Source organism: Pungitius pungitius, chromosome 4, assembly GCF_949316345.1.
Source record: "Pungitius pungitius chromosome 4, fPunPun2.1, whole genome shotgun sequence".
Taxonomy (NCBI): Eukaryota; Metazoa; Chordata; class Actinopteri; order Perciformes; family Gasterosteidae; genus Pungitius; species Pungitius pungitius.
This window is the reverse complement of record NC_084903.1, coordinates 11,886,785-11,909,079: the sequence shown is the minus strand read 5'-3', so window position 1 is coordinate 11,909,079 and position 22,295 is coordinate 11,886,785. Positions and strand designations below refer to the sequence as shown.

At 41.2% G+C, this 22,295-nt stretch overlaps 1 protein-coding gene across 10 annotated transcripts in view; it reads right to left on the bottom strand.

Moving 5' to 3' along the window:
• The window catches only part of plekha7b (pleckstrin homology domain containing, family A member 7b), a 55,692-nt gene that overhangs the window by 18,087 nt on the left and 15,310 nt on the right, over positions 1-22,295 (bottom strand). For 9 of the 10 annotated variants that reach the window (XM_037450240.2, XM_037450224.2, XM_037450207.2 and 6 more), the window contains 8 exons: positions 11,883-11,966; positions 8,689-8,800; positions 7,181-7,285; positions 6,740-6,812; positions 6,210-6,310; positions 2,798-2,976; positions 1,367-1,789; positions 650-1,193 (listed from right to left, as the gene is read on the bottom strand). In XM_037450240.2, the coding sequence (XP_037306137.2) occupies positions 650-1,193; positions 1,367-1,789; positions 2,798-2,976; positions 6,210-6,310; positions 6,740-6,812; positions 7,181-7,285; positions 8,689-8,800; positions 11,883-11,966 (1,621 nt within the window). Of the gene's footprint in view, positions 1-649; positions 1,194-1,366; positions 1,790-2,797; positions 2,977-6,209; positions 6,311-6,739; positions 6,813-7,180; positions 7,286-8,688; positions 8,801-11,882; positions 11,967-17,566; positions 17,690-22,295 lie in introns of those variants that run through there. The other variant, XM_037450287.2, reaches the window with a different exon arrangement.

The following is a 22,295-nucleotide window of genomic DNA, read 5'->3' as shown; positions in this document are numbered from 1 at the left end:
CAATGTCCAGAAAGTGTTTTTGAATTAAAAAAAGATTTTATTTTGGATCTTGAGAATAGTTTTGTGTGAGAAAGATATTTCTGAGCAGCCAGGACACGCTGCTTTGTGGCATTAACTACACTGACGACAAATATGTCAGTCGGTGTACTCTTTCAGGTGTTAATCATTTTTTGGATGACGGGGCAGTTCGGCCTGTGGTCTACGGCATGGAGACGTAAGTTATGTTAGTTTGCGGCTACATGGACAATACTTGTTCGCGGGGTGGTTTTTGCTGATAATTATTAAAAATGTTAAATAAGACCTAACTTTCTCTTAAAATGGATTATTGCTCTGCATGCATAACTTGTTCCTCGCACAGCCGTGTGTTTTCTAACCCAGGCTACAGAAGGCAATACAAAGCACCAGAGGGTTTACAAAGTAATTCATTAATAATATCAATGCAACATTCCTTTGTGTATTCAGGACATTACGTTAAGTTAGCGGTTTAAATGAGCATTGAGAACTAAATGTAATACTAAAAAAATTTGAGTTTAAGTGGGGAAAAGGGAAATTATCATTATTCTATATCATATGTAAATATTGGATTCATAAGAGGCAGAACAAAGAAGTTATACCAGAGATGCCACTCGTCTCTAAGTAGGTGTCTTACCTGGGAAAGATGGGCACAAATATGTCCGGGAGAGCTGGATCTTGTGCTGTCCTCATGGGCCACTTCATCCAAGGGCCTGATCGTGCGTCTGTCTGAGGGAGTGTGTGGCCGGCGAGGGGACAGGGGTTTGAAGGAGGCGGGGACCGACGGCGGAACTTCACACGGGGACGGAGGGACAGAGATGGATCGGGGCATCTCCACAGTCACCCTGAAAGACGAGGAGTCCGTGAAGTTGGGGCCGGTGTAGATAGGAGCGGTGGGGCTGCCATGACGGAACTGCTGCCGCTGCTGCCACTCGTACAGCTGCCACACCATCCCCTCCTTGGTGGCCATGCGCTCGTCGGTGGACATGCGGAAGTGGCTGAGCCGGTCATGGGCGTACTTGTAGTCACTCGGCAATTTGCATGACGCTGGAGGAGAAGCGCAGCCAGGCGGGAGACGGGGAGACTTTGGCAACGACTGATAGGCCGCATCCGCCTCTGTACAGGCTTTGGGCTTTAATGGAGGAGTCCCCCGAGGGAGGTCGTACTCGGCAGACGGAGCACTATGCGGAAAAACACAGGGATGTTGTTTGCATTTATATTTTTTTTAAAGTACTATTACGTGCCCACAACAAGAATGCTTTCTTGTTAAAAAATGTAAATGTAGTACTCATACTGGACACTTAAGGGCGCCATTTACATTTTTGATACATTTTTCATAAGGGTTCTAACTGACCTCTTTAGTGGGTCCCCTTTTTGAACATTGACCCACTTCTCCACCTTTGCCAGCGTATTCTTCCTCTGCACATGTCTCTCAGTGTCCACGTGTGAAACGAAGCCCCTCTGACGGACGAGGTTTCCATTCTGTTCTGGTGGCAGAGCCACTTCGATGACGGTTGGCTGTCCGTTCTTGTGGGTGCCATCATCAACACAGTCTGGGGAGAGTCTCTGTGCTCTTCCCTCTGCTGCTGAGTGGTTGGGTTTCCCTTCGATCTCTAATCCATACCTCACCTCCTCCCTATGGGCCGGTCGGATACTATTATACGGAGGTTTTTCTGTCCTGCAAAGGCTTTCTGATTGACATGAGTTCTGGTGGATGTGGACATGGCTGGTCTGTGGCGGAGCCTTCTGCACAGTCTTCTTTGGATTCTCCACCTCTCTGAAAAAGTTAGACATGAGGGTGAGGAACCAGTGGTTTTGTTAGTGCCTGAAAACAAGTGAATAAATGGCTGTGGGTGCCGCATCTTGCATTACAAATAGTAGTGAAGTGAAGCATAAAATCACTTAATCTTTCAACTTTTACAAAAACCTACACTCATTCAGCTATGTAACCATCATCTAATTCCTCCTCTTCACCATATATTATGATAAAGTGTGGCACTATTCATAAGACAATAGATTAAATGACATTAGGCAGTAAATAAAAATCCCAAGGGACACACAAGTTAAGGATGCTAAATTGTAGTTTCCAAATGAATTTCGTCTTAATTTCATATAATAACTGTTATGTTCCAAGGAAACAAAATAAGATCATTGTGTAGGATGGTTGAGCGCTTTCTAAATAAAGAGGAGTACTGACTTACATTGGCCTCTAGATGGTGATATAGTGCAGACCATTCAAAGCGTGCAGTGCATCAAACTAATCCAAGATGTTTAAATGCAGATTGTAATGCTTTTACCTCCGATTCAGTAGAGACAGTATCCGTGTGTATTGCAGACTATTTCTGCCACTTTAAGAAAATCATTTTAAAATACTGCTGTTAAAATGGGTTGAAATAAGCCTCAACTATACCAGACCCAGATGCAGTACACACACTGAATAACTGCAGACATCTTAGTTCCCCAGAGTAGACGCTGCAGCTACTGCGGAAGGCAACTCGTTCTTTTCAGAAAGAGGACATGTAAAGCAAGCTCAAAATTGCAGCTATGACAGAGATATTAAACACCAGAGTATATGCATGAAAACCTCAACACATAATGTGCTAGCAAAAATCAGATAACTGTTTGATTAAAGAGGGTGCCATTCAGATTTCCTACATGATATCACTGAAGACATACATAGTTCACGGACAGTGCTGTATTTAAGGGAAGGAGAGTTGTTTGTACTAGTGTGGTTGTTGTTTGTACAATGTGGGTAATGGTTCCTACTCTGTGGGGCGAGACCAACCTCTTTATAGTGTGACTCTGCTGCATCAGCGCAGCCTGGTTCATGGCCCGGATCCAGCCATTCATGTCCTCCTGTGTGTCCGCACTGAAGAAATATGTCCGCATCCCGCAGTGTTCTGCCTGAGAGCCAATCACAGAGTTCTTATTGTAAATGTAGGAGCGCATCCCTGTATGGCTCGCCTATCGAAGAGGAAGAGAGAGGATACATATGAGAACTTCTTGATGGAGACAGGTAAGAGCTGCCAATGAGGCTGATGAGGGAAAAGCTTTGCTTTCTTGTTTACTGAGATTATTTCAGCTGTCACCTCAGTGATGACAAAGTTTACTGCAATATTTTACTGAAAAGGGGGGAGGGATCACAGTGCTGCAGCAGAAACATTGTGCTGTTTCTGAAGAGAAAAAAAAGCACAACTCAGGTGAAATTGTGCAACTGTTTAAAAAGAAAGCTTCAGCATCTCACACAGAAATGAGCCATCGCCTGCAGCAAACGACTGTGCAGCAGCAGTTGACAGGCAGGTGGCCATCTCTTATGTGAGGAAATGCATTAGCACACATCATAACCATTAGCCGTCCTTTGTTATTTCTACGTGGTGGTGTCAATCTTGGAGAATTATTGTCATACTGTACCATCAAAGCCTTTCGGACCAACTACACCAAACCCAACTGTGATGCAGATCATTAAAAAAGGATCCTTCAGCCCTTTGGAGCACAGTCTCAAAGGTAATTAGTCTCTGTCTTCTATTGTGTAAACTCTGAATGCAAAGGTTCTCTTAGTTAAAAAATGGTACTGATCAACTTTTCATTTAATGAATAAGTTGTACTGATCCACTCAACATGGAGTAAATGAGTGCAAAGAAGCAGTTAGTAGTGTTTTATTATATTGTGTACCTCCAACTAATCAAGTGGTAATATCTGAAAGAATAGGTCCTGGTAAGCATAAAGATACAATCCTGATTTATCATTCATACAGGCCGTAAATAAAGGCTAGCCATTGTTAGAAAAAGGTTCACAGCGCATCACAACTGCCTACTGCTTACAAAATACCTTTTAAATGAATGATCTGTGATTAGTGGGATGATTGTCACTGTTTGTGTCTGTTGTGTTTACAACCTTGGACATTCCAGTCAGTGTTAATCTTCTGAAAGAACAAACTGTATAAAGCTTATGGGCTCTTTTGGTTATTAAGAGAACCAAATGAGAAACGAGCTGACCAGCCAGTATTCTGAATACTGTAAAGTAAATGCATCATGATTTTAAAAACTCTTCACATTTGGGCAATATTTAATAAGCCAAACACTGCAAAGAAAAAACATCAAGGGACCTGCTTCAAAACAGATGTAGAAGAACAAGTTAACATTGTACATTGTATCAATGTATATATACAGTACCAGTCAAAAGTTTGGACACGCCTTCTTATTGAATTGAATGAGAAAAATGTCCAGACCTTGGACTGGTACTGTATATTGTAAAGATTAATGTTTTTACAGTAGGGGGGAAAGTGCTGATGGAAACAAACATCAGAAGAAGGCAAAGAAATCAGAGGAGTGCGGGGAAATGATTGAAAGGCTGCCATCCCATCACTCCAATGACAATGGGGATGTGATAAATGATATGCATCTGGACAAGACAAATACGAAAGTCACTGGGAATATACAGAAATAGAGGACTATAAAAAAGAGTTATGAGTCCTGCATTTATTCTCCAATAGTCTGTGTCATTCCAAATCTAATTAGGTGGAGTAAAGTATAAAACAATAAAATGTCTCACTATACAAATACAAAATATTCAAAAACGTTCCCCTACATATTCATAGCAAAATAGTTTAAAACACTAATGAGGCACCCGTATGTGCTCTGGCATTGTCCATAGATGGCTGTATTCGTGTCTGTGTACACAAAGAGACTTTGCAGCTGCTGGTATGATATGAAGCTAAATGAGCTGAGGAAGGCGGTCCACTGATGATGCTAAAGTGAAATCAAATACCTATTCATGCAAGACAGGAAGCCAGTGTGATTGAGGACGACCTCCCGCAGAGAAGAGTACTCACTCCGCCCGCGCACACAAACCGAGTCACAATGGGAAGCAATTGACCAACAGGGAATGAGAGAAACACAGAAAGCCACAGGGAGTTGCTGACTCAATAAGAAAGAGTAGAAAAGTCTCTGGCTGTAGTTGAACGGCAGTCATAAAAGACACAAAAATGAGTAACAGTGGCAACATCGAAAGCGTTTTATATCGTCAAATACATCGTAGTGGCGTCACAGCTTCCTTCATTGCTTCAGTAGGATAAAGATTCAAAAACAGTGAAAAAAAACTCCAAAGAACTACTGTACTGACTTAAAACAACCTGCTTTCCTATATCTTATATTCAGCTGATAGTCAAATTAATGTCGAATGATTGTCACTATCTCTCATTATTTCAAACACCACCAGACATCTAGTGAGGTGCTGTCATGCTTACCTAGCAGTAACAGAGCATTTCTAAAGCCCTTCAGATACAAGTGAGGAAATCTCCTGCTCTTTAATGCATGATGGCTTAGAGAGAGCTGGAGGGAATAGAGATCTCTTAAATACAGGGTGGCACAGCAGAGCCAAGGCTCATTTCACCTAACCTTCAATATACTCCCCAGCAAGTGGTGGGAGGAGACGATGAATAGGCTCATGCATAATTAATAATTCCAGCAGCACAATTATCATACAAATTCCATTGTGAGTACTATGATATTTGAAACCTAGGAGATGCGTGCCACACATGCACACACATTCATACTCATATAGACACACACACACACACACACACACAATCAGAGAAAAAAAGCCAAAGTAAAAGCAGTAGAAAGGTTTGCAACAAAATGTCCAGGAACTGCAGTGGTGCATCAAACATTCTTTGCAGCAAGGTCTGTGTTTCCACAAAGGATGAGCTGGGTAATCTTGACACTCTCGGTGTAACACAAATAAATCCCTTCGCTATTGTCTTGAAGAATTCACAGGCAGAAATTAGAAAAAGATTTTGCAGCATGCAATGAAAAGTTTTGTTGCACATTTTTATATAAAAATGGCACCATTACCAAATGTGGGTTGGCTGGATTGCATTCAGTGCAACACAAGGAGCTACGGGCAATTCAGATTTCAGTGAAAGACCTAAGCTCTTGCACTATGCCAAATATAACAACGATTGCACTACTGCAGCCTCTCTTGCACACTATAGAGACCAGTGGAAAATGTACTTCTGCCCCTTTCCACAGTATGAAATCAGTGAACAGAGTAGATAAAGTGTCAAAATAATGCCCTGTTTCTGTATCGGTAACAACACTATATACGTTTTCCCCTTCTTTACTCTGCAAATTAGTTTTCCTATATAACCTTTTCAACCTGTTTTCTTACTGCTATACAATCGGGCGAAACTGTGTTACCTTGAAAGCGTATTTGCGGTTTATGTGGTCATCAGGCTCAACTGGTGCAATGACATAACTGGGCAGAGGGATGCTACCGAGCACGGTCTCCTCTCTGCTGTCTGTGAAGCAAGAACACAACACACTGAATATTAACATGTGCAAAACAGCAATCTCCAATCCTGCCTATGCCCTGTACCACGAATGAATGCAGATTTATGAACAGCAGGAAAATTAGAGAGGCATAATTAATTGGTGACTCTTGCCTGGTCGAGGCCATGTGGCTGCATGTGGCAGGAGGTGGCATGTGGCTTATCTATTATTCAGGATGATTAAGTGAACAGAGGTAGATGCTCTTGCAACACAAGCACAGATCACATCCCATAATAAAACAAGTTACTAAGGAAGGAGATGGAGAAGTGGGAGAAAAAGGAGTTTTATATCTAATTATATAATTAACAGATAAATAAATCTTCCCTCAAATGAGACTGCGGGACCATTTGGATTTGTGTCCGTTTAACGCTGCCCAAGTGCCATTTTCATTGACTCACCTTTGTAGTAAAACAAGCAGTAGTCCGACAAAACAAACCACTTCCTTTTCCACAGTCGCATTCCGGAGCTGTCCTGGGGGTGAAGAGGGAAACACAACACACAGAGCATTTACAAATCCTTCTCACAGGAACACTGCTTGAATTAGATTCGAGACTCGAAGTTGTAGGAATACAGCGCAGTAGTGAAGAAGATTTTATGCATACCAATATAAAAACAATTTGATTAAAGTTAATTCTTAACTTGAAGCATAGGCACAAAGCTGCAGCCTCTACATGTAACTACTGTAGGTCTCTCACTCTGGGATTGGTCGGGAGCTATTCTTTATTTACTGTATGTTTGAACATTATGTGCTCTCATAAAACACTCCCATCCGGGTCACAAAAACTGTGACAAGTGGGGTCTTTCTTTCAGAGTATGAGAGCAAAGGAACACCAGCTCACCTGTTTATAGAGCCAGCCTCTCACCACCACTGGGACATTGAGGTTCCTTTTAATAGCATGATCCCTCTTGCCAAAACTGTGCACTTTCCCTGTACCTCTGCATCCCTGCAGAGAGTAAAGAAAGACCAAAAGACTTTACAATGTGTTGCTGAAGAACTTTCAGCCTTTTCAGCTTGCTTACCTGGGTCAACACTGTACAGTACATAATAGAGCTGTAGTGTGGATAGCAGATGTTCTCAAACATGGGGGACGGGACCTTGGGAGGGTGTGGATCCAATATGGGGGGAGGGTGTGAAGTTATATTTCAGTAAAATGGATGTGGAATGTGTGCTTGTTTTACTAGTAGTTTCTCTAATATTGTTGATTGTTTAAAAAAACAATTTACACAAGGAAAAATCAGTTTCGTCTTCTGAAGGCATAAACATAAAAAAAGGTCTGAGATGTAGTGGAGTGTACCATGGCTCTGCCCTCAACAGAGTAGAGAACACAATGGCAGATGTTTTTACTAAGATGGAAAAATTACTTTCCTGGAACTTCCTTTCTAACAACCATATATGAAAAGAGGAAATACCAACTCGCTATTCCTGTGGATGGGTTTATCCATTTGTAATCAGGCATTATTCTAGACAAGATCATTTCAGACTGATATTTTAATGTAAAAAATCAGCGGGGGTTGTGTCGACCAGCTGGCTAAAAAAAGACTCAAATGTTGAGGGGACAAATATGCATACCCGATTTCCTCCGACAGGGTCATTAATATGTGCTGTTCTAATGAAACACAATGGAAAACACCAGAAGGACAAAAATATATGATTTAGTCACATAGAACAATCATCACAAAGAAAAAGCAATATCCATGACGTTATCTGCTGGTCATTTTCTCAATGAGTCAATAAAGTGAGAAATATTCTCCAAGAGCCCAAGATAACAGCTTTAGTATTGATTTTATTGTCTTGTCAACAGTCTACAATCCGAAGAAATTTAGTGCACCGTCACATTAGTCAAAAAAAACCCAGCATGGTTAAAATTTAAGGGAGTCACATCAGCAAGTGTTATTTACTTTAAAAATATTATTAACGACAAATCAGTCCTCAGAATGGTTGCTTATTATTTCTGTGATTCTAGTAAATCCTGTGCTTCTGTGGTGGTCTCATGTTCAGTCAAGAAACATGTTTGCAGTAAAAATGTCGCTTTGAAAAACACAGCAGTCCGTCAACAGAGAAGTTTACTGAACAAAGCACCCTTGTTCAGTAAGACAGGACATGTATTGAAGTTGTATCATGCTTGAAAAATGACTAAATGATTGACCTTATCTTCAGAATAAGGTTATGTCTTCTTGAGTTATCGAGACAGTGGATCAAGAGAGCTGCTATAGCATTTTACTACCACAAAACGCTCCTGAAACGGATTTGTTTCATTTTTAGATCGATCATTGTTATCAAATTTGAAAAACACGAGTAGAAAATACTCAACAGGGGCCCTCAGGGAAGACAAACCCTGTAACTTACCTTTGTCCCTGAGTTGGCATCTGCTGCAGCTGAGGTCACAGCCTTGGAGGACTCTGTGACCATGCTCGGGGATCTCTGATTGGCCGCTGACTTGGACATGCGAGCTTCTATCCTGCAGTTAAAAAGGCAGCGTAGAAGAAGATCAGTAATATAGACGGTATAAGAAAGAATACATTCACAGGTATTGGAAAAGGAATATTCCTTCTTAATTCCACTGCCGAACCACAGACACGCAGGGAAAACGAACGCTGTGCTGAGCCTTCACATTTGAAGGATATGACTATTTCCTGACACCGCCACGCGACCTGAAACAGCCAATGGCTCTGAGGTGGAACAGTGAAAGCTTTGTGTGCCAAAAATTAATTGACACTTTGTCTGCCAAACAATATACACATCCCCAGATAAGCAGACAAAACCAAATAAAGCCTTGCGTTAAAGCACACATGAGACACACATACTGTAAATAGTTAACTTGCAAACGTCCCAGAAATATCAACATGAAAGAAAAGTAACGCAGACCAAAGACAAAGCTTTAAACATGATCTTTTGATATTCAACCAACCAACATGAACACTACAAACAACAAGGATCCATTCGATGGAACAAGGGCCTGAAAAAATGTATTAGGAATTTCAGTGTGTTCCAATAAAGCATGACCTCACAGGAGATTATCCACAAATCCAGCAGACCTCTATTAAAACGCATTATTATCATTCCCCTGGAATCCTCCTGGGATTATGACCAGTTCAATTTATGCTATTCTTAGTAACCTCTCAAAGTGAAAACACAAGGAGGGAGAACAGTCTGGTCAGGTCAGTCACCAATGGTTAAACCATGTTACACTCCCTTAAGCATGTGTTATACAAATATAATTTATTAAGAATGTATACAGTAGGGAGACAGTACACCAGTATAATTGACATGCAACTGTCCTGTGCTTGGCTGAGCCTCTTCCCGACTGCAGCAGTGAATTTACAATAGGAAACCAAGTGTGACCTGTCCCTGCATTAAAGGCTTAGAAGCAATTGTTGTTTTTTCCTGCTTTGTGTTGCTGCACTACACTGATGTCAAGGAAAAGACGATTATCTGTGGCGACTAAAGAAAATAAATAAACAAGTGGGAAAAGAAGATCACAGTGGAACAAACTTAGAGTATCTGCACTTGCAGCCTGGAAAGTAGCCAGCATTTTACAGGATGTTTGTGTTGGATCAAGGGTACTCTGCTGTTTTATGTGAAGTATTCATACTGTTTACCACCTCTGCCATCGGAACAGTTCCCCAGGTGATTTGTCGGGGCATGTGGTGGAGAGGAGCGATATTTCACAGTGCCTGGGGTGTAGAGGAGAGAAAGACGCTAAACTGCATCTTCTCTCTGCCTCTCTTGCCACTGTATGATGGAAAGAAGGGTATTTTCTTTTGTAATCCTGTAGGGCAGTGGGTGGACGTGTGGCGAGTTGTCGAATTGATCATAGTGGGATAATCTATGACAAAGTCAAAGCCTCCAGGCTGGCTGGCTGCGCTGTCCTCAATCCGATCCGGCCCTCCAGGGAACACACCGTGGCTCTCCTCGCTTTGAAGGCAGTCAGTGATTCATGGAAGAAACCAACTTTCATTTTGCAGAATAAAGCCCCTAACTTCACCATGACAGTGAACACTTTGCTTCCTCAGTGAGGTAATAAATGTGCGCACACATTCAATACCAGGAGTGAGACCTGGCTTTAACTTTTTTTAGAGATAAAAAAAGCTGAATAAACCTTACGTAAGTTACAATGTTACTAAAGTAAACCTGTCCTTTAACTTCTCTCTTTTAGTTGAACACTGAGCTCAAACCAGAACAATCCATAATCATAATAAAATTACTTAGGTAAGGTAAAACGGATAACGCACCTGGTGAATTGCACACAAGTGTTTAAAGCTGGTGTTTGACACAATACTTCAAAAGGTTCACATGTGGCGATATGGCATCATTCCTTAAGCATCAATGTGAGTAATAGTTTACTCTGATGACAAACTGACATGTTGCACCATCCGTCCCGCCTGTTTTAAGGCATCCAGGGCCATAAAACAAGCTGTTCTTACCATATCTTAAAAATAAAGTAAAAATAATAATTCTGTCTCCATTCAAAATATGCTACTAAAGCAACTGTGACTTTACAACCCTTGAAGGTACATAAATCCGTGGCTGAATCAGGGGTAATCGGAGGGATTCTGCAAATGTACAATAGCGGATGCATGAAAATTAGTTCTGTATCTTTTAATCGGTGGGAATGAGGAGGGAAAAAGCTTAATAGGAATCTGTCTGATGCCTGGTCATCAGCTGGCTTAAATACGATCAGACACCTGCTGGGATATAATAAGGGCTCGGCTTGAATTCAATATGATCATTTATCATCTTTTTATGGATTCAAATCATATGATAATAACACTTAACAACAAATTTAGAAAGAAATCTGTCTGCCCAGCAATCTTGTGCTCAAAACTTGCCAAAAGCTTTCGCCCGGATTAATGCACAGATCCCAGAGTGAGAGATCACATGAAGCAAAGACAATCGATCCAACTGCCATACAAGGTACAATGTTGAAATACAAGTAATATAAACTAAAAATCGATACAAAATTTGCAAAATGACTTTGACCTGTTGGTATTTTAAATTTAACCTGAAAGTCAAAGAAGTATTAGGGTAACCTACTTGGCACTGATTCTGTCATGGTCCGAATCAAAGTTAGAAGCAGTCAGTTTCTATTTTTATGACCTCACTACACTAAGGACAATGCCCCGAATGGACCTGAATTTATTTTTAATCATCTCAGCCAAATTGATGAATCCAGATGTGACAGTGTCATCCATTATCATAACTGCAAAGAATAATACTGAAGAGACTGTGGGATCTAAAGCATGAGCGTGTGAAGTCAGTTAGAGGCGACATTATGGAAATGCACACATTCAATTGGATGAACATTATTACAACGTCCTCAGCTCATTTTCCTGATGAACACTTTGCTGAAACAGTATTCCCCACCTCCCCACAACACACACAAACAGACTAGTGATTGATATGCCTCAACAGGGAGGGGGACCGGCTACTCCCTACTCTCTATTTCTGGACTTCCACGACTTGACCTTGAACTAACTTGACGGTATTTCAAGCAAACAGTACATGCATCAATCTCAGGAAGAAAAACAACAACAACTCACCTGTCTTGTAGTGTGTATTCTGTATTTTCTGGGGATATTTGTCCGGTTACAGGGTGTCGAAATGATGTAGCCCTCAGGCTGTGGCTGCAGAGATATGAAGATGGAGAGAAAACAAAAACACCAAAGGGGGGAAAACAAAAAAAACAAGCAAACAAAATTAGAAGTCAGTATTAACAATCTGGTCTGATGGCGTCCTGTGTCTGCTTGGTTTATCAGGCTGCTGGTTGAGGTTCCAATAAAACCACCTATAAGTTTAGCTTTTAATGAACCACAGCACAGCCGCCGGCTGAGGAACCACAGAGTATAGTATCAGCACTCTGTCTTAGCCAGCTCGCCATGCGTTATTGATTTCAGTTAGATGGGGCCATTCATTGCTTTAACTGGACGTATGCTACTGTCACAGTATAGAATAAGAAACCAATAAGTCGTCAGTGGGGCTGTTCTGGAGAGGATTGAAATATAATGCCTTTTCTATTTGTCGTTGTCCATTGAATATTTATTTGTGACTAGACCAGGACGAGGTTTGGACTTTTCAATTCACGGATTTGAGAGTAAATGAAGGATAATCCTTGATAATATTCAGTATTCACACATGCTGTCTGATACGTTGAAGCATAGGTTAATCATCCATCACATGATGATTCTTACTCTTGATGAAGAAAGAGAATCTAATCACTGATGCATGCCAGATTGGCAAGTCTGCATAAACACAGGGCCGTTGAGTCTGATGAGTTTTTTGTATTTATTAAAATTGTGCTTGCTTCGCTTAAGTCCCTCACACTATTTAAAGAAAACTCCTTAAGGTGTAAGACACCTGACCTGATGCAAACATGATGGATAGCCAAACACCACGGTCTGATAGCTGAGGAATCTCAGCCCATTCCTAAGAGGCAATGGCCTCCAGCTCTCTAACATTCAGAGGTTTGTGTGCTGCAACCGCATTCTTCAAATCCCACTAGAGATTTTCTACGGGGTTTAAGTCAGGCCATTGTGACGGACACGCTAGAGTCTTCCACTACTTTTGTACGAAACAAAGCTTGTGATCATTGTCTTGTTGGATGGTCCCAGCTTAACTTCATCACAGATGGTTTTTGGGCGCATGGCTGATCCGAAACCTGGTGGCAGCCATCGATGCTTCCTCTTTCTGTCTCGTCCACGCAGTGCAGAATTTGTTCCTTCATCTTTGAACTTGCAAACTATGCTTTCAAAATTATCTATAGGAACATCCATTGCCTTTGAAATCGTAGTATCCTTTTCTTTGATTGTGAAAGGCAATGATCTCTTTGGACAATTCTCTTGACTTACCCATGTTTCTAATACACACCTGATGCAACAAATGAAGTCTTTGATTAATTGCATCAGGTTTGCAAGAGCATTCATTCTCCATGGCTATAGATAGATGTTAGATAGATTATCTATTAGATGCAAAATTAACAAATAAATGAGCCTGCCATGAATACATGGTATTTCTTTAAATCAAAACATTTCAGGAGACATCATATTGCGAAAAAAAACAAGTGTATATTTGCTTAAAGCAAATGTGTTTTATCATGAAATAATCTAGCAGTACTTCTACTGACATTCACTGCTATGAAGGTGCCGGATGATCTGAACAGCGAGTGGTGCCTCGCTGCATCACCATGCAGTATAGAGCAGTGGAGGTGTGGGGGGGGAACTGAGCTGGGCGGAAAGATTTATGATTTGACATTTCAGAAAAGTTCAGAGGGTGATGATGCTGAAGGATTCTGCACACACAAACAACATGAGATCAAATATAAACAACCATAGGTTCATGTAGGAACACTTCTCAAACACACGCACAAACACACCCTCACGCTTGGCGAGGCTTGTTTCCAGTAACAACTCGTAATTTGCTTGGCCGCACTGGGCTCACACTGTAGAGCACTGCACCAGAATCCCCCGTTAATTAGGAACCTGCATTCTTTGAGGCTTTTGTTTTAGCCACATTACTTCCGGACTATTTGTCACAGAATTCGCAGCATCCCCAGTTGGTGTTCAAACGTTTCAGCACAGTGGGTCTGTTTGTTTGCAGGAAGCCAGCTTCCATCAACGTGACATTATTGTCCCAAAGGAGAAGATGACCTCCTGCTGCAGTGGAACACTGCCTTCTAGATTAAAGACTGGGGAAACAGCGTTGTTGTTAAACCTATATGATTCTGTGCAGAGGCTCTTAATATATCATGATTTCATTATTAAACTAAATTGGACGTCTTTGATTCTTTGATTTTTTTAAAGCAGGGTTACATCCAACAACTTAATTCAACTTAATTGATTGAGAGCACTGAATTGTTTCCTAACAATTAAGTGTCATAAAAATATGGCGTAAATAAATAAAGAAGTAAAAACCAAGCTGTTTGCTTACTTACTTTCCAAATCCAATCCAAATGCTGATATTTATTTTTCATGCACTGCCTGAATCAAATGAAATCACCATATGTGTAGTTTTGAAATTATACAAATTATTTATCCTCAAATTTTACACCATACACTTTAGTTTATGACAAAAACCTCCTCCAGCCACACATATGATTACAGCAGAAATATTTGGTGTTTTATTTACACATATACAATAAATACAACTTTTCTCAGGATAAGTTGTATAAGTTGTATGTATATTTGTATCTAAACAGGCTCAGATTCACATATCTAGAATGTTACAGGGCCCCAAAACCATAACCATGAGGTCAAGCAGAGTTCCTGCTCCCATCATACCAGATAGAGATGAGAAAGAATGACTGGTATTCCTCCTTGCAGAGGCTCAAGGTTCTTTTTCTCAATTTAGCAGTGTGTACTACTACAGCAGTTTTAAGTTTTACTACAAACTCTAGCTGACAAAAGAGATGGTGGTAGATGAAAACGGACATAAATAAGTCTGAAATACTCTTTGTGACCAACGTGTATCCTCACAGAGCAGCCGTTAATTATATATATCTATATATATATATATATATATATATATATATATATATATATATATATATATATCTATATATATATATATATATATATATATATATATATTTGATATGTATATATATATATATATATATATATATATATATATATATTTGATATGTATATATTATATAATAAACAGAGGTGAGGTCGATGTGGATGTCACACTCAGATAGTTAGCCAGGACATGCGTGTAAACAGTAGCAGCTCAAGTCAGCAGGAGCCATAGAGGCATAGTGGGGTGAACCCCCCCGCTCTACCATCTCTACCCTCTCTATCCTCACACCAAAAGAAATAAACCTTGGCTCCAACGTGCACCGCGACACACCTCAAGGACAGGGATGATAACGGCCACTTACAACTCCAACATCTGTCATCTACATCTATTTACACTACTCCCCCAAAGGAAAAAAAAACAGGTGCCAGCTGTGAAAAGAGAAAACTCCCCCCCGAGCTGTGCCCACTGTTTGGTACTTACTATGCTCTGTTGTAACATGCACACAGGGTACTCTGCCTCGCCTTCTGTGAGAGGGAATCAGCTGATACGCTCGCTGTGGCGCTGAGCTCTTGGAAATCTTCTCGGCATTGTCGGGGGAGCAGGAGGATGCCAGGAGGGGTCTCTCGTAGCAGAATAAAGTAAAGCGGAGCTGGCAGGATGAGAGCAGGAGGGGGAGCTCTTTAAATCTGCTTTCTCCGGTGTGCCGTCTCAAATGCCGGGTGGATGGTAGAGACCCAACTCCCTCCCATCAGGGGTACACCTACACTGCTTATCAGATCCTTTCAAGGAAAGTAAATGATAGATCTGCGGTTCGAGTGGACATACTGCTCCTCCGTCATTAATCTAGTCTTGTTTAGAAGGGTCTTTATTCACTCTGTGTGTGTTTGGTATTACTGTCAAACTTCCCTCACGATTGTAGCTTCCACATGTATGGATGGACTTTGGTTAGTGTTTGTCCCATGATTACCTACGGCCTTCGACAAGCTGAGTCATCCTCACACTCCACAATCCTAATCAGTTAGAGTATTTAAACCGAACCACAATATAAATTGCAACTTATAAAACAGATAAGCCCCTTCAAGGGCACCTCAAGGTTGTTTGAATTTTTTAAGCACTGTTTATCAGTGACATTAACCTTTGACCTAGAGGGAATTTAAACTAATCCCGAGGAATGCTGGTCAAAGGAGCAGCTGGTACAAACATGCATATTGAATCTGACCGACATCCAAGGATCGAGGAGATAAAAAAGCAACAGGTTGCTGTTTTAATTTAATTTAATGTAATTGCATTTTGATTCCATTAAATTAACAGCAACCTGTTGCTTTTTGTAATGGCCTTTTGATGCCATTAAATTAACATTCACACAATGTAATAGATTAGAATTTCAACAATTTTCAGCTTCTTTTCACAAAGAAGCATGGAAACAGGCGCTCTTGAGGCAAGCAAATATTTTTAAGCGCTGTGAACAAGGGCCAGAAGAGCCTCTTGCCTCCCTCATGCAGTAATAAGCATTGCAGCATCAATGCGTCGTCTGGAACCTCAAGAAGTAGGAGGATTAACAATATATATATATATATAAACAAATGATATATATGATTACTGTCGCCACAAAAATACGCAAAGGCTTTTGTGCGAATATGTTTAAGAATACTTTTTAATTTCAGTTCATAATAATAACTATATTTAATATTCAAAGGAAATTATTAAATTATTAGTTGCGATTGATAAAATTCTTTCTAATGTTGAAATAAATTACCTGAATGCAGTCACCCAGTTTAACTTAAATTAGGATTTCATTTTATAAAATACAAGTTTCCATTAGGAACTGTTGCCTCACAGCAAGACGGGTCTGGTTTGACTCAGTGGCCTTCCTGTGTGGAGTCTGCATGTTCTCCCCGTGTCTGCGTGGCTTCTCTCCGGATACTCCGGCTTCCTCCCACAGTCCCAATGCTCTGGGGATTCGGTTAATTGGTGACTCTAAATTGCCCGTAGGTGCGTGGATGTGAGAGTGAATGGTTGTTTGTCTCTGTGTCATCCTGCGATCGAGTCCAGGTTGTGCCCCGTCTCTAACCCGATGTTAGCTGGGATTGACTCCCCCGCCACACGCACCCCTTTATGAAGGATGAGTGGCTTTGAAGATGAATGGAGCAAGTTTCCATTAACATGTAATTAAAATAACCCTTTGAACGTGTACATTTAAGACGTATGGGGAAATAAATGTCACACACTAGCCTGCAGTTGGCCTCACATTGCAGCCACAGGTCAACTAAAACATAAATAATTGCACAATTCTTCTAATCCCCGGAGAACATGCAACGGAAATCAATTATTTTAGTTTGGCTGCTGACTTAATTACCGATTAATTAGCGTTAACCGATGTATCATTTATATCCGCAAGCTGTTGATACTGAGACTATATGCGTATTCCAAAGAATGAGACAGACTGCGGCACATGAGATGTTAAATGAGGTGCCACGAACCAACACTGAACTATGTAATGATGTGTGTACAACACCCCACCCATGTGTGACCGGACACTACAGCGTGGGAGAGAGATCTCATGGGCCGTCAGTAACACCGTGTAGCATCCCAGCCCCGGCAAGGCAGAATGAATTAAGCTTAGTAACAGTGGTTTGTGCTCAGTACCCAGACACAGGGAGCTATTAAAGAGATAAGCATTCTGCAGCAAGATTTGAACACGTTGACTGACCTTTATGAGTTTCTTAGCAGAGCCCTGCAGCAACCTCGCTCGGCTGACTTTGGGTGGAGGGATTATGTAGGCGGTCTCTCCACAGAGTCATTGGTGGACTCCACTGTCACCCAGCATGGAAATGAAGGAAACCAACCAAACACATTTCACACTAAGTCCCTCTCTCGATGCACTCGTTCAATTCTATCACCATCATCGTCGTCATCTTTGCTGAATACAACTGCATAAAGTCTTTTGCTGAGTTGAAAGTACAACACAGTGATTACAGCCTTACTAATAAGCCTCTCTTCCGACGCATGTACAGCAGGAAGAGAAACAGGAAAACCTGGACAAAAGCTCTGCTTGCAGTCTGTAGCCATCCAGCAAACCACTTAAAGCAGCACTGGGCAAAGAGGGGCAAAGAGGGGCAAAGGCAGACTCAAGTAGCCCCGATGGAGAGCAGAATCAGGTGCAACGTGTCTGAAGCCCTGTCATGGAGACTTTGGCAGAAATTGAAAGAGCTGTCACTTCATTAACATTCAACACACACACGGTGACACAACACATTTCATACAAGTCACAATGGCACTTCAGCCATGGTGTTCTTAAACATAAGCAGATAAAACATAAATTGCATTGCAGTGAATGAAGGAAAATTCTGTGTTTGACCAATAGTACAGAATTAGGATGGAAGGAAAGAGCTCTCCGTGCTTCATTGGCACACATTTGGCTGACTGATAAAAGGGGGATTTAAAGAAGTTTATCAATGATTTGTGGTTTTATAAAGCGTCCAACCATGGCAGTAAAGTTACTTTCAAAGCACTTATCTCAGTAATCAATAGCTACAAGGATACGCTGCGACAAAGAAAAAAGTTAGAAAGTTCTTTGGTGCGAGCATTCCTCCGGAGTATAAATCGATGAGGGCCCCTGCAGTTTCAGGTCAATATTTAGAACCACAGATTTCCCCGGTGTCCTACTCCCTGAATAATGATGACAAAGGGGCACCAGGAGTCATCATCATCACATTTTTTCATCCGTGCAAACAAGGACTGTCATAATCTGAAGGGTGGGAATGTGTGTGTGTGGATCACAGCTTGATACTGTCCCACATCTTGGAATTTTAGTAATCCTAAAACAGCCTCATTGTTTTATTAACTTATAGAATACAAGATGTGTATATAATATTGTGTTGGATTCATTTTTAGCAGACAGGAAGCACACATGAAAGCGGGAGACTAACATCATAAATCTGGTAGAAGGCACTGCTTGAGAACCTGTTTTAACCCATCATGGAGGTCTACACACCTGACAATTTGAGAAAAGTAACCTAAAAATACTCAGTAAACTGCAGTAGGACACTGTTCTCTATTTCAGCGCTGCATCTAGAATTAATCTAATGAAATGCTACACATGAATACAGTATCTTGCCATGTCTACCTCTACACATCTAAGCAGCTTGGTTGGTCTGAAAGCATCACATACCTGAGAGTGCAAAAGAGATAAGTGATGCATCAGTGGATACTATGAAGTTCACCTGTAGCCTCGACTCGCACACTATCGTGAGATGTCTAGTTAGACAGGGTCCCAAGCTGACATCAGGGCACGAATCAAACCTTCCCTTAGACATCTCTGAAGATGATTACATTTAGTCGAGGAGTCTCTTTTCGTCTCACGCTGCGGTCTCTCCCCGACTGTGATCAGCACATCGATAGCGGAAGCTCAAAGGCCCTTCAATTCACTGATGGACACACAAACATTCAAAACACGCCTTCGCATCACTGAGTCAAGCTTTATAAACAAAGGTCTGAGCCAATCTGACGACATGAACCGCAGGTTAAAGAGAAGGACCATTGTTGTGGTTGACCTCCCCGTCTCCGCGGGTTTGCTATAAAAGAGATACGTACGTAACTGACTGACAGTGAGGAATTTGACCATGCAAGATCCAGTCAAGGTAGGTCATCGAGGGTACGTGAGAAAACACAACATCACGCTCCACACTGCCGTACTTACACTTCGTCACAGCATTATTTGTTTTTATTTACTTTTTATTGTACGAAGATAAAAACAGGATTGAAATCATCCAAAAGTCCAAGTTCAAGTTTGAATGGTGCATTAAGCAGAAACTGATGAAGGTTTAAGGTTTACTCATCTCGCCTAAAGCACGCGTTGTGTCAGTTCAAAAGCTTCTTTACTGTGGTAGCACTTTTACAAACAATATGCCGAGCTGAACTAAGCATATTTGTGCTTTTAAGTCATTACTCCAACTCACTCTCACAAGGAGTGATACAGTATCTGACGCGCCCCATTTACTTAAAACATGAGGTCGCAAATTGGATTTGACAGTGAGCCATTCCTTTGGAATTAGAGAGGAGCAACCAGAAGAAGTAGCACAAACTCCTGAGACATTTTTGGGGAAAGAAATGTGATGAAACTGTTGCCAAGTGGTAAATGCATTTAAAGGAACTTCCAAAATGACGAATTCTGGTGGGACTGTTGTCATTTGACCGGTAGATCTTAATAACAGCTGTTGATGTTGTTCATTTCATAGATTATCCCGAGGCGTAGTGCATGGAGCGTCACATTTCCCAAATAAATGAAGATCCTACCAATGTGTGCACTGTTGGAATTAGAGCTCTACTGCTCTACTATCTGACCTGTGCAGTAGACAAGCATCTACCTGGCAGGCAATACAGGGAAAACAGATTTCGTTCTGGATCCAAGCAAATGTTCCAGGTCGGGTAAAGGTAGTCAGTGCTGATAAAGGGGGTTTCGGCTGACAGTCTTGCAAATAGAAACACACACTGTGGCAGCATGAATGGAATGAAACAGGAAAGGAAACTGGCGGATGACCAGCAACGACTTCTAACTGGAATAAATGTCTTCAAATGCATGTCATTACATCTGTCTTAGCCCTAGATTATTTCTTGCCTTGCATTTCCCACGCTGACACAGCTCTTCTGTTGCTGGCGTGATGGAATAATGGGCAGGCAGCCAGGAAGACATCCTAGCTCCCTACGATGGAACATTACCAACATGAAATTGGGATGTGTGATATGATCGGTCATTCAAATGCTGTGAAGCTCAAGGCTTCGTTTGCTAGTGTAATGAGGTCTAAACTGCCTTATCAGAATATCAAGTATCACATCTAAACCACAAAGTAGATCAAACTTGTTTCTAAAACATCCTGCACATGTGTGCTGCAGCTAAGGAGCAGGAACATCTGCTTGAGTATTGCCTGCAGTATCTTAGCAGCTAAATACAAAGTCTGCGCATGTGAAGAGCAGGGGGATGTTAAAGCGGAAAATCTATGGCAGGATTTGATATCAGCAACTCTAATCAGGAAAGATGCTGCGCTGCAGTGTGTGCTGCAAGCCTTGATAGAGACATTCCTCCACACTGCCACACCAAGTCCTAATGTAGGATGTAAAATACTATCAGAGAATTGGAAACATTATCACCAATTATCTAAAAGGAAAATCTAAAAAACGGTTTCATTTCTAATAGAACTTAAGAAGAGCATTCTAGTAGGGAGAAATGTTTATTACCATACCAAAGAGAGATATTTAAGTAGTAATTGATTGAATTTGACCATCTTACTTTAGAAGCCCTTCAGGGAGCTCCACCCATGCGCAGGAGGCTTAACTAGCAAAATGATCAGTGCACTGTTAGCAGAATAAAAATGAGGACCAATCGAGAGCTTGAGGTTCAACAAAGAAATAGAGACTTTGGTTCCTCCCCCCTACCACTCAACCTCATTGTCCTTATCCGCTAGCTGGGTACCGTATCAACCGAAACGAGGCAGCGCAAAGATCCAAGACCCCACATACCCACTCCATAGTTTCATCCGATTTCAACCAAACACCAAACGCACCACAGCATTCAAGAGCAGCAGAGCACAGTAACACAACGGGTCTCGCTGGAAAACCAAAGAACAAGCATTGACTGCCAGGTTTTATGGTGCTCTGATGTTGCCATTACAATTTATACAATTATACAAAAGTACATTGAATGAAGAACACTATTTCATCTTCAAGTTCAATCGGAAAAAAAGGAAATACGACACAAAAGTAAATGAATTAATATCGAAAAAGATAGTGTTTTATGAGGATGCTATTTTTACACCAATTTTAATGTAATAGAATGTAGCCATTCCAAAGTAATGCAACTCGTTTAAAATAACTTTAGCATTTACAGCAAAGTGGCAAGATGTGTTCACCAACCCAGCAATCCTAACCGTTCCTCATCCCTGTAGATGTCCCTATACCTACCCACGACCAATCATTTGACCTCCACTCACCATCATACAGCAGAGGTCAAATTATTTCATATTCCAACACATATATACATGCACTGGTGCACATTGATAGAGCAGACTTTTCTGTCCGTTCTATCCGATTAAATGCAAAATCCTTAGAGGGCAGGAAACAGGAGCCAGGAGATGGGTGAGGATTCTGGGAGATGCTACTGCATTCATCATTTGATGCAGTGATTCATGCAAAAAACACGGATCACAGCATCCTCCTTGTGATTCTGCATAGAGATGGTGGATCACTGCACAGCCCTCTTCCTTCAAGGTGCATCTGTTCATACTGCAGACTGAGATGTGCCTACTTGTGCAGCTGTTAAGAGTTTTAAGATAATTTATGGTGAACCAGCTTGTCTTAATTCTACAACAAAGATGTGTTTTGAACACTACACAATGAATTACTCACACCAATAAAATGCACAAAAGCTAGTTAGAAAAGACAAT